This window comes from Protopterus annectens, chromosome 9.part0 (genome assembly GCF_019279795.1).
Source record: "Protopterus annectens isolate FY-2018-M chromosome 9.part0, PAN1.0, whole genome shotgun sequence".
Classification (NCBI taxonomy): domain Eukaryota; kingdom Metazoa; phylum Chordata; order Ceratodontiformes; family Protopteridae; genus Protopterus; species Protopterus annectens.
This window is the reverse complement of record NC_056743.1, coordinates 849,464,827-849,477,730: the sequence shown is the minus strand read 5'-3', so window position 1 is coordinate 849,477,730 and position 12,904 is coordinate 849,464,827. Positions and strand designations below refer to the sequence as shown.

The 12,904-nt window shown below is 37.2% G+C and overlaps 1 protein-coding gene across 3 annotated transcripts in view; it reads left to right on the top strand.

The window, feature by feature from the left end:
* The window catches only part of RGL2 (ral guanine nucleotide dissociation stimulator like 2), a 791,449-nt gene that overhangs the window by 159,296 nt on the left and 619,249 nt on the right, over nt 1-12,904 (top strand). For 2 of the 3 annotated variants that reach the window (XM_044083538.1, XM_044083537.1), the window contains one exon: nt 7,509-8,197. The exons of the other annotated variant lie outside the window; for it this stretch is intronic. In XM_044083538.1, coding sequence (XP_043939473.1) covers nt 8,072-8,197 — 126 coding nt within the window. In that variant the 5' untranslated portion in view covers nt 7,509-8,071. The remainder of the gene's footprint in view (nt 1-7,508; nt 8,198-12,904) is intronic. 3 annotated transcript variants of the gene reach the window in all.

Genomic DNA, 12,904 nt, shown 5'->3' with positions numbered 1-12,904 from the left:
CCAGCCAAGAATCAAACGGGAGAACCTCTTGCTGTGAGGCAATAATGCTACTGTTGCACCACCGCGGATAACATTAATGTAACTACAGTAAACAGTAGTGCTACATAATGACATTAATGTATCTACAGTCAGCAGTAATGTTACATAATAACATTAATGTAACTACAGTAAACAGTAGTGCTACATAATGACATTAATGTATCTACAGTCAGCAGTAATGTTACATAATAACATTAATGTAACTACAGTAAACAGTAGTGCTACATAAAAACATTAATGTAACTACAGTCAGCAGTAGTGTTACATAATAACATTAATGTAACTACAGTAAACAGTAGTGCTATGTAATGACATTAATGTATCTACAGTCAGCAGTAGTGCTACATAACATTAATGTGACTACAGTAAACAGTAGTGCTGCATAATAACATTAATGTAACTACAGTAAACAGTAGTGCTACGTAATGACATTAATGTATCTGCAGTCAGCAGTAATGTTACATAACAACATTAATGTAACTGCAGTAAACAGTAGTGCTACATAACATTGATGTATCTACAGTCAGCAGTTTTGTTACATAATAACATTAATGTAACTACAGTTAGCAGTAGTGCTACATAATAACATTAATGTAACTACAGTCAGCAGTAGTGTTACATAATAACATTAATGTAATTGCAGTCAGCAGTAATGTTATATAATAACATTAATGTAACTGCAGTAAACAGTAGTGCTGCATAATAACATTAATGTAACTACAGTCAGCAGTAGTGCTACATAACATTAATGTGACTACAGTAAACAGTAGTGCTACATAATAACGTTAATGTAACTACAGTAAACAGTAGTGCTACATAATGACATTAATGTATCTGCAGTCAGTAGTAATGTTACATAATAACATTAATGTAACTACAGTAAACAGTAGTGCTACATAATAACATTAATGTAACTACAGTCAGTAGTAGTGTTACATAATAACCTTAATGTAATTACAGTAAATAGTAGTGCTACATAATGACGTTAATGTAACTGCAGTTAGCAGTAGTGCTACATAATAACATTAATGTAACTACAGTAAACAGTAGCGCTACATAATAATATTAATGTAATTACAGTAAATAGTAGTGCTACATAATGACATTAATGTAACTACAGTTAGCAGTAGTGCTGCATAATAACATTAACGTAACTACAGTAAACAGTAGTGCTACATAATGACATTAATATAATTACAGTAAACAGTAGTACTACATAATGACTAATGTAATTACAGTTAGCAGTAGTGCTGCACAATAACATTAATGTAAGTACAGTAAACAGTAGTGCTACATAATAACATTAATGTAACTACAGTCAGTAGTAGTGTTACATAATAACCTTAATGTAATTACAGTAAATAGTAGTGCTACATAATGATGTTAATGTAACTGCAGTTAGCAGTTGTGCTACATAATAACATTAATGTAACTACAGTAAACAGTAGCGCTACATAATAACATTAATGTAATTACAGTAAATAGTAGTGCTACATAATGACATTAATGTAACTACAGTTAGCAGTAGTGCTGCATAATAACATTAACGTAACTACAGTAAACAGTAGTGCTACATAATGACATTAATATAATTACAGTAAACAGTAGTACTACATAATGACTAATGTAATTACAGTTAGCAGTAGTGCTGCACAATAACATTAATGTAACTACAGTAAACAGTAGTGCTACATAATGACATTAATGTATCTACAGTCAGCAGTAATGTTACATAACATTTATGTAACTACAGTAAACAGCAGTGCTACATAATGACATTAATGTAACTACAGTTAGCAGTAATGTTACCACTGACAGAAAATAAAGGGAACGCGCTGACAAAATCTCTATATAAAAGATGGTTCACAGGGTATGTATAGACAATATAAATAGTACATAAGCACACTGCAGAGATGTTTTTCTGTCATTTTGTCATCCTATCCCTTTTAGATTAAAAGGTACTTCAACAAAAACAGCTTTGCCCAAGATTGATTGTGTAGTACTCTTTTTATTAATTACTTGTATGCAGAATAAAAGCATTTGTCATGACCAACAATATGAGGATATTCACAGAGTAAGTGAGCGTGTGTGTGAGTGTGTGTGTGTGTGTTTGCGTGCACATGTGCGTGGCACATGCCTGTGATCCCCTGCAGACAGGGTACTATTTTATAAAGGTAGTCACTGCATTTCTGCTGCACTGAGATGCACAAAGTAAGGTGGCAATGTGGTGGGGAAGGGTGATGTAAGACTAGATGTGTTGGGGAAGGGTGATGTAAGACTAGATGTGTTGGGGAAGGGTGATGTAATAATAGATATGGTGGGGAAGGGTGATGTAAGACTGAAGCTAGGAAAGGAGTAGTATCAGTAAACATTTAAAGACAAACATTTTGCTTGAGGAACAGAAATGTCATAGATTATCAGAGTCATCGTGGTTCCGAACAAAAGGAAACCACAGCACTAACATGAAGTCAACAGAAACCCAACTAACAATTTATGGAGCAGAGAAAAAGGAATTGTGACAGAAACCAAGGTTTAGCAATCAAGGATGAAGCCAGTACTAGGGGAACCACACACACTTCATGCTAATTCCACAATAATCAGAAGGTCTAAGCAGTTAGCCATGACAGAGACTGACTTCAAGTCATAAAGGTCAGAGAGGAACCAGTTGCAGTGATGATCAGGAACACAACTGAGGACACTCTTAGTATTGCCCAATGAATGACCACTGGAATAAGAACCCTAATGTGTGTTATTTAGCAGTCTGTTTCATTCGTCATCATGACAAAGATGAACCTGTGCTAAATGAGTGCTTTGTAAAAGATTCAGGTTTAGAAAGATTTGTTAGTCTTTATCCTAAGTATTTTACAGCATGGCCATCCCTGCTCTAGGTACGTCTTCAGTCTTTGCACTTTCAGATCACTGCCTGCAATTTTCTTATAGGTTAGTAAGCGATGACATCTGCCAAGGGATAGGGAATACCAAGTGAAAGACCTGCTCTGGTAGAGTTTTTAGTTGAATTGAGAACAGAAGCTGCTGTTAAAAAAGGGATAATTGGTAGGGCAAGTAAAATATTACATGATAACTATAAAAATCAGTCAAAGGAGGTTAGAAAATATTGGGCAAAGAGACCGGAAAAGCAGTTTACAATGGAACAATGGGAGGACATATGTATGGTTCCCAAGAATGTGGCAAAGTCCAGAAGGTTTAGGATCTTTTGCTTGGTAGTGTTTGCATTGGTATTTTTATACCCCAAGCAGACTTCAAAAAAGTTTTCCTCAGGTAGACATCAAATGTTGGAGGTGTGATGGGAAAGAAATAAATAACTGGAAGCATATATTTTGGGAGTATGATGAGTTGGCAGGTTTAAAAAATATTCTAGAGAGTTTTCTGTCAGAAATATTGGGTGAGCAAATGGTTGTAAATAAGGAAATGATTCTTTTGAGCTGGGACACAGGATCTGAATTGCCTAGACATAGTAAGACCTTGTTAAGTCTAATTCTATTGGTTGCCAAAAAAAGCAATTACTAGAAAATGGAAATCAAAGTCTAAACCATTCAAATATTGAATATTGTACAGAGTTAAAAGAACTGGAAGATGGATCTTTAGAAAAGGGGAGGAGCAAATTACATAGAAATAAATGGAAATTGTGGGAATAGTACATGCAGAATAATTGTCAGGAGGAGTGAGGCTTAAGGGAAGGTAGGAATTGAGCAATTTAGGTAATGTTATCATAGATTCATAGATGTATCATAGATTAGTACTAGGCTAACAGCCCTCATGGATCATTTTAAGCTTAGCCAATTACCCAATGTAAGAATCAAACCCTGCACCTTGTGTCTGTAAGGTAAACACCTTAACCATTACACTAACCTCCCATCCATCATGTTGGACTGATGATAATTATAAAGTATGACTGCATGTGCTTTATACTGTATGTAAATGGAAAAATGTTAATATGGTTTGTTTTCTTTTCTAGTTGTATATGTTTGTCATGTCTTAAGTGATAATTTAATAAAGGTGTTAAAAAAGAGATGACATCTGTGTTTTTCATAAGGCAGTGACTGTCTCAGTGCTTTTTAGATAGGCTGGAAAGCATGACTGAAGGAGATGGCATCGAGCAGGGAATTTGATCCCTATTGAAAAGTTGGCACTCATAACACCAAGTGCTGACAGAAAGAAAAAAAGATGAAAACTCAAGGAGTATTGCTCTTCTTGTTTATTTATTTTTGCAGATGGCAGCCCATCTTGCACCCACAATGTGGTGGGCCAGCCTACCACTCCCTAAACTTATATATACCAAGTTTGTGACTGCCATATTTCAGAGAAAAGGGAATATTCCGGCAAATGACAATCTCAGACTAGGTATATGTAAGCCCATTTTTTTCAGCCGTGCAGTCTCCATGTGTCAAGGCTCACTTTAGTGGGTCCCGACATTTCAAATGGTTACCGTGGGAAATTTATACTAAAAATAAATATTAGTAAAAGAAGGAAACCTTACGTGCTTGTTATATGGTATCTTCTAACATTAAGGGATACGCTTTCCCTTACAATCAGATAAAATAATTATGTGTGTGTGTGTGTGTGTGTGTGTGTGTGTGTGTGTGTGTGTGTGTGTGTGTGTGTCTTTCTCTCTCTCTATATATGTATATGTATATGTATATATATATATATATATATATATATATATATATATATATATATATGGATCTACCTAACTACATCGACAGTTCACAACACTGACAACGACTTCACCGACACCACATAATCGACAGTTCACAAACACGACACCTCATACACTCGACACATCATAACAACAAACAAAACAAATCCCCTGTCCAAAACCCACACACACAACACAAGCACACCAAAATCCTTACAAACCAACACTAACCCTTACATACACAACTATCTACAACCCTAACCGAAACTAGGGTCCGTCACTATCGCAGTCACCTAACCAGCGCCCTAACCCTAACTCACTTAACCCGCCCCTAATCCAAAATATCACTACTGCACCCTTACCTAACAAGCGCCCTAACTCACTTATCCCACCCCTACCCCTACAGACCGCCAACATCGCACTTACCTTACTCGCACCCTTACCTAACCCGCGCCCTAACCCTAACTCACTTATCCCACCCCTATCCCTACAGACCGTCAACATCGCACACTTACCTTACTCACACCCTAACAGCCGTCACTCCCGCATACTTACACATCCTTTCCCCATCTCAGTGTTCTCAGCGTCGGTGTTTTCCTCCGTCGGTCTTCTGACTTGTCGATCTTCTGAATCGTTGTCGGTGTTGTGAACTGTCGATGTAGTCAGGTAGATCCATATATATATATATATATATATATATATATATATATATATATATATATACATATACATAGTTTACTATCAAAATGTCACCGTAAAAAAGAATTCCCATACAGAAGATCGAAGGGAAGAGCAAAATTTAAACTGTACGTCCAGTCACAATGTCGAATCTGCTGAATGAATTCAGCAGATTCGACATTGTCGCTGAACAGAGCACGTGATGTCCATATAGGAACAAGGTAAGTGAGACTCCTACACCTCACATCACGTTTTTGCAGATGGGAAAGCCTCCCTGCACCCCCCACACCCTTCCTAACTATATATTCCAACACCGAGATCACACTTCAGTGAGGGAAGGATGAATGTCCCAAACCACACTGTACTGCGATCTCTGTGCAGTACTTTGAATTCATAGCAGAAAATGCACAGTAGTATTCACTGATATGAACTTTCGAACATGCAGTTCAGAACATTCTTGTTTTGATGAAGTCATTGTCTATGATGAAAGCGCTTAACAACTAATGGATTTTGCTGGTGTTTGTTTCAAATAAAGTGGAGTTTTCCCTGATGGCTATTGGGTGCATTACTTTTGGTTACTAGTATTTTTCGTGCATCCTGGAACTTTTTATCATTTGGTATATATATATATATATATATATATATATATATATATATATATATATATATATATATATATATATATATATATATATATATATATATATATATATATATATATATATATATATATATATATATATATGTATATATATATATATATATATATATATATGGTTTACTATAGAAATGCAGAACTGAGGTTCAGCAAATATAGGAATGCTGAATGTGTGTTGGTAGATTCCCATATTGCCAAACTACAAGTCTACGAGTGTCCTATGCAGTGAATGACACTGTGCGTTCACTCATATGTGGTTGATGTTAAGACTAGAGATCGTGGTACAGTTTGGATCAGGAAATTTATCCTTTTCCTCACTATAGTGCAATCTCAGAGTTGGAATATATAATTTGCAGGGGGTGTGGGGTGGGGCACCCCCCCACACAAGGGTGGTGACCGCACAGATGACATAGGTTTCTTCCGGGTGCTCCGATTTCCTCCCACATTCCAAAGACGTGCAGTTGGTCGACTGGACATTCTAAATAGTATAGAAATAGATGTTGATTTATGATTTGGGAAGCAGAAGGGATCAGCATGGTGTTATAGCAATCAAGCTTCTTGAATTTCAGTAGGTCAGAAGGTTGGCAATCAAACCTTTGAACACATGACTTCTGGTCAGTTATGCCTAACTTATTTTGATAGGGCAACAAACATTAGCTAACATATCCCTCAACCTCTGAGAGTTAAAATCATAGCACTGGCCTTTAAAGAAATCATAGTAGAGGGTCAGAAAGAGGAGCACTTTCTTAATGTTCACAATAGAAGCTTTTCATATACTAGCCTTATATTGTGAGAGGCAGGTAATCTTTATATTGTCTAAGTTCCTTTATTTAATAAGGTATGTACCCATAAACAGGTGTGACTTTATGTGGAACATTAGTAAATTCAGGAGGAGCGGTGGTAAGTATGAGGGCCAACGTCATAGCACTTTGCCTAAACATCACAGCAGCTGAGAGGTTGTTGGTAATGGTATCAGAGCTACATGCTCTACAACTCCTTTCTTTTTTGCTATGATGGAACTAATGCAGCCTTGTGATATCATGAAGAGCTGAAACAGAAATAAGTAATGACTTGTAGATGATGTCAGTAGTGGGTGGACCTATTTACACTCAAACAGGGATGTCTAAAGTGAGGTACAGGTCGATAAGCAAAGAAGAGCATGGCAAATTCAGGAGCATCCAGGAAGAAATGTTGACAATGTCAGATGGGGCAGTGATGAGCAGGATGTTAGAAAATGGTGGGATGTGTTTTTTTAGAGAGGGGCATGTGTTTCACCCATTGTAACATGATAGAGAAGCACAGCCGTTTCTTGCAACAGTCAGTATGCAAAGTGTTTAGGAACAGAATATTTGCATTGTGCATGTCCTAGCTAAGCAGTAACTACATTATCTATGCATAATGTATGCAGTGTATAGCGAGTGTGCTACTTAAGCTCTGTCAAGAAATTAAACAATCTGTTTTTGCTTCTATTAGTGTTTGCTGTGTAGTTTTCGAGACTTGGATACAGGAACCAAAGAGAATTTTTGTTGGATCAATGGACTGGAAACAGACCAATGACGGATGCCTGAGCAAAGGAAATAAAAAAATCTATGCAATTAATAAACCGAAGCAAATCTTGAACCAGAGGCATGATAGCTGCACTTTAATTCAGATGTGTGAAAATCTATAAGACCAGAGGATTAGATATCACCTGCATCTGACCAAGAGTCTTGTGGGTCTTTGAAACAAAACAAGAAGGTTTCTGTTTTTAACCTAGAAAATCTGAAGGGATACTTGGGTCAAAAAAGAACCAGAAGTGATTTATTAACTGTTAGAAAATCAACAGGAGGCTCATGATTTCTTAACATTTTTGGCTTGCATTTCTTTCCAAATGTTCTTTTACATCACAGAGTTTTATCTCTATAGAACTACTGACTTTCCGCATACTACAAGTTACACTGCTACAGTTCCAGTGTCTGAATTCTGGAAACTTCAGTTTCTTTTTCCACCTGTCCCTTATTCATCTATTGTGCCTCCCCTTACTTGGACAGGGAATAATGGCAAATTTAATACCCAAAACAATGAGGCATATTCTAGATGGAATGAAGATGGAACTGTCAGAAGATGATAGTGTAATTCTCAGTGGCTATCGGTCACGAGACCCAGATGTTGATCCTGAACAGGTAAGGTGATGTTATTTTGCCAGAAGTGCTGTAAGCTAATAATTAGATCTTGGTGTGGGAGTAGAAGTTCACATCTTCGAAGCTCACAACAGCCAATTGTTGATTAAAGCATTAGGCAAGTCATTTAACTATTACAAACTGTACTCCATTCATCCATGTAAAAAGAAAAATAAACAAAACACACCAGTGTATGATGGTGAAAAGCATTTCAGCAGGATATGTATGGATGGCTAGGTTAAAATATTGTTAAGAGAAAATTATTTTGTCATTTTAACTAATATTTTGTTTTGCAGACTAAGCATGTTTGCTATTCTTAAAAGGAAACACAGCAGAATGGAATTTTAGTCGCCACATTAGGTTAGGCTGTGGTAAGATTGCTGTCTCACAGCTTCTAGGTCTATGATTCAGTCCTGGCTTCTGCTCACTGTCTGCGTGGAGTTTGAATGTTTTTTTCTGCCTACATAGATTTCCTGTGTCTCTTCCAGGTGACCAACCCAAAACATGATGACTGATTTCAGTGAGTGTTTCTGTGCAGATTTTACTTACCCTTAAAGGAGTACAACAGGTTTCTCTAATGTATTCCTCAACTTTATGGCCCTTTTCCTCCCTATTTACATTGTCCTCTGTAAAGCAACAACAATAAAGCATTTACAATTTTTATAATTCCCCTTACTTCTGTAACAGAAGCCTACCTTCTCATACTGTGATGGTTTCACTTACAAAATGGTTCTCTCACATTTGAATGAAGCTTGCTGGAGTTTCCCAATTACTGACATCATCGAGGCCGGGTAGTGCAGGTACTTTTTTTTTTTAAATCAGTTCCCTCCCCCAAAGTGACATCACCACCACAGCCATCATCTGATTCTAACTAAAATAAGACCCACCCATTCTGTGATGTCATGGCTCCCTTGTCCTTCCCCCAGCCTGAGTGCTGTTCATTTTATTCAGTAGTAGTGTAGTAACACCGATGTTTGGAAACACAGAAATTTGGTATGCATACTTGTACATTCTGCACGACAAATGATGCTTAGGTAGTGTATTGCTTGCATACTTCTCTGCTGTATTTGCACCAGATACTGCTAGCGTGCAGTATAGGAATAGAAAGATTAAAACATTACCCTGGTATCAGAGGTGGCAGTGCAACGTATTCATAGTGGCTTAACATGAGAGTAGCTCTAAGCAAGCACCATGTGAAACCTGAACAAACACCTAGAATTATTCAGTGCAGCTTCCACACCTTAAGTCTGAAAATGAATTCACATACTCACATGAACAGGAGTAGCTGCATATTGATGGCTAAAGGTGTATGGGCATGTCGGGTGGTTACTACACTGCAAAACTGGTATGTAATGGTGGAGATATTTGGAAGGCATGAGCAAACACACCAGTATATTAAAGCCATAGCACCAATTGAACTGGAGGCTGGCAAATAGATTTAGTAAGGGATTTTGGCCATGCACAAATATTTCAACAGTGATTCTTTGCAGTGGTATCCATTATCTGATTCAAGGTAAGCTAACCTTGATGTCCTTTATTTAAAAAAAAATCAATAAAACATTTACTTTGTTATAAGTGACTTCTGGACACAAGAAAAAGGAAGGGGAAAATATAGCAATGTGGTTTGTATGTACAAAGACAAATCCAGGGACACTGCAAAAGGTTTTTTTTTTTTTGCAAACCAACCAGTGGAGTAAAATTATATGAAGGCAAACACTGCATACCAACACACTTTGCACATGTAAATCTCAATTTTTAACAAGGTGGAAGCATGAAGTGATACCTTAACACTTAAATTAATAAAGATCTAAACTGGTGAATAGTATAAATGTTTTATTCTTTAGCTCCTTGGTGCAAGACCTTACTGGATGTTATTGCAGTCAAGTAAGGCCATGGCTATAGTGCAGCAAAAAAATGTCCCCTCTAAAACAAAGGAAATGCTAGAGCAAAGATTAAATTACATGAGTCAAGCACCCTGCTGAGATCTGCAAATTAATTGAATTACCAAGTCAAATTACCCTCAGGACTTTGACAGCTAGGGAAGCTAAGTGTTATGGGGGAGGGGAGAAGTAAATGGACTGGAATTCATTGTTTCACAAATTAGTGCCATTTAAACTAAATTAGAAAAAAAGGCAGCAGTAAACAGCACTTTGAGTGTGTTCTGTGGCATTTGCACTGTTTCTGTTTTAAGTAGTCATCCAGCAGCACTGTTCTATTTTACTCAGTACTTTGTACGCATGCAACATCTATGAAATGACAGGAACTTTAGGCAAATGAAGGCCTGCATGATGTAACATTTTTGAGCCAAACAATGATTTCTGGGATACTGGATGGCAACCTGATTTATCCAAACCACGTCAATATGCCAGCCTCCAGGTGGACAGCGTCTGGATTTACATATAAAATTATTTAAAATCCTGTAAATAATCCCAGAGTGCTGTTAAAGTGTAGGAAACATCATGTCATGATGTTTTAAACATGTGTTTTGAGTCTGTATGTGCGGTACTCCTTTAACTCTGGGTGACAGACAAGCTGAAAAGGGTCAGTGGATCAACTCAGTTAACAGAATCAGTAAATAAGATGCAGAGAATTATGTGCACATGTGCGTATACACACACACACACACACACACACACACACACACACACACATACCACCACTACTGTAACAGTTGTTACAGAGTTTGGCCTTCTGTAAAGAACTTCTGTCCCTGTCTCTTATTAGTGTGCAGCTGATCCCATCATTTTAAAAAGGAGATGATGCCTTTTGTAGGCTTGCAAGTACCGATAATGTGATAGCATTCCCAGATGTGGCAGTCAGACCTAGGACTCTGCTCCTGCACTGCACTGCGTCTGGAAGCCATTAAAGTGGAGGTTGTTAACTGGTATGAGGAGACATTCAGAGTGTTGACAGAGTTTGAAGATCTACTTCTAGTACATTTGAAATCAGATATCTGTGAGTATTGCAGAACAGAAAGTTTGTACAGTGTGTCAGAAAGCATCCACACTGCAGCTCCACATGGTGGTTGGGGTTGTTCATTACTGATGTGCTGTCTTAGGGATGAGAAGTTAAACTGACATTCCATCTAAGTTCTGAGGAAAGTTTAGGTTTATGTTAAACATCCCACAGCACTTCTTGAAAGCAGGAGGGAATTTTCTGTTATCCTGGTCACATTTGCTAACGTTACCTAAAATGCTTCTCTACCAACCTAATCTCTATCAGGGCTAGCATGCATTCATATGAATATTCTCCTTCCCATCCTGCCCACAAGTCTGAAAACTGGGGAAACATGATCCTCTATTCTGGGTCAGCAAACACTAAAAACATAAAAAAAATAATTCCTTATAAAAATATCTATGTATACTTTTTTTTTTAAATATTTCCATTTAAAATTTAAATAACAATCCCTGATATATTTACCATCCTTTTTGGTTACCTATTTTGTTTGATTATGTTTTCCCCCCACCATGTCTGGTTATCTAAATGTATGTTTTAATTAGACCTGACAGTTCAGGCATTTTTTTCAGTATTGAAAATGTAGGCTGCAAAGAGGGTAAGGTGATGTGGTTACATCCAGAAGTTGGTGTACAAGCTGGTTTACAATTCCTAAAGTCCTGGCTACATCCTTGTCCACTCTTAATTGTAATATAAAAGTTGCTAATTGCTGATTGACTCAGAAGTTATATACCCTTTTCCCAAGCTGAGTGACTCAGGATGTCTTACCCATTGGTTGACTTACAATATGTAAAGTATTGTCCCCTGTCTCCTGTGTTGGGTGGACAGTGGACACACACTATTTCTTGTCCCAGTAGACTAGTCGACTAGAGCAATATTACATTTTTAGCACTGATTGTTCTGTATACTTAGGAATAATATTCTTAAGAAACAGAGACAGGAAAAGGTGACCTAACAAAAAGAAAGTGGCATTTTACTGCAGGAAATTTTCAGAATACATAGGCTGGCCTTGCTTTCCAAATTAGTTTGTTAAAATAACAAAAGCAGATTTTGCTATTCTAAAAAAGAGATCGAGAGAGTGGGTCTGTGAGGGAGGAGGGCTATCTGTGTGAAGGCAGTATCCATGTTTACTCACACGCACGCACCTATGTGAAGTATGTGCTTGTAGTTTTAGGCACAGCATATGCATTGGTTTCCTCATCAGCTTCCTTTAAAACCCACTGAGATAAATACGAACAATGTCAACATTATTTACCAGCCTTTTGTGCTTAGGCATGACAATCTGAAACGGAGTGCTTGAATATATAGAACAGCATTAGATAGGTGCTGCATTCAAGAGGTGTTCACCTTACTTCAGGTGACACATTAAGCTGAGGTCCCATTCGCCTGAGTTGGTAGGACCCCATGGCAGTTATCAAAACAATGTGATTAAAAATGTAGAAAATGTTAACAGTAAACAAAAAGTCAAATTATCCAAGTTAATTACCACGGTGGAAATAACATTCATTGCCAGATCTAAACTATTTAAACAGACAGACTGTAATATTTGTTTTATATTTTCTAACATATCATTTAAACAAATAGGAACATTATAAAGTACACAGCCATACCTAGCCTGCCACAAAACCCATGCAACAGCATTGAACAGGCTGTTTAAACCGGTCAAATTTTAACTTGCCCAGGAAAACCCATCAATCCTCCCAATAAACTTCCTCAAGTATCAGTCAAACAAATCCCCCAATATTCCAAAAATTA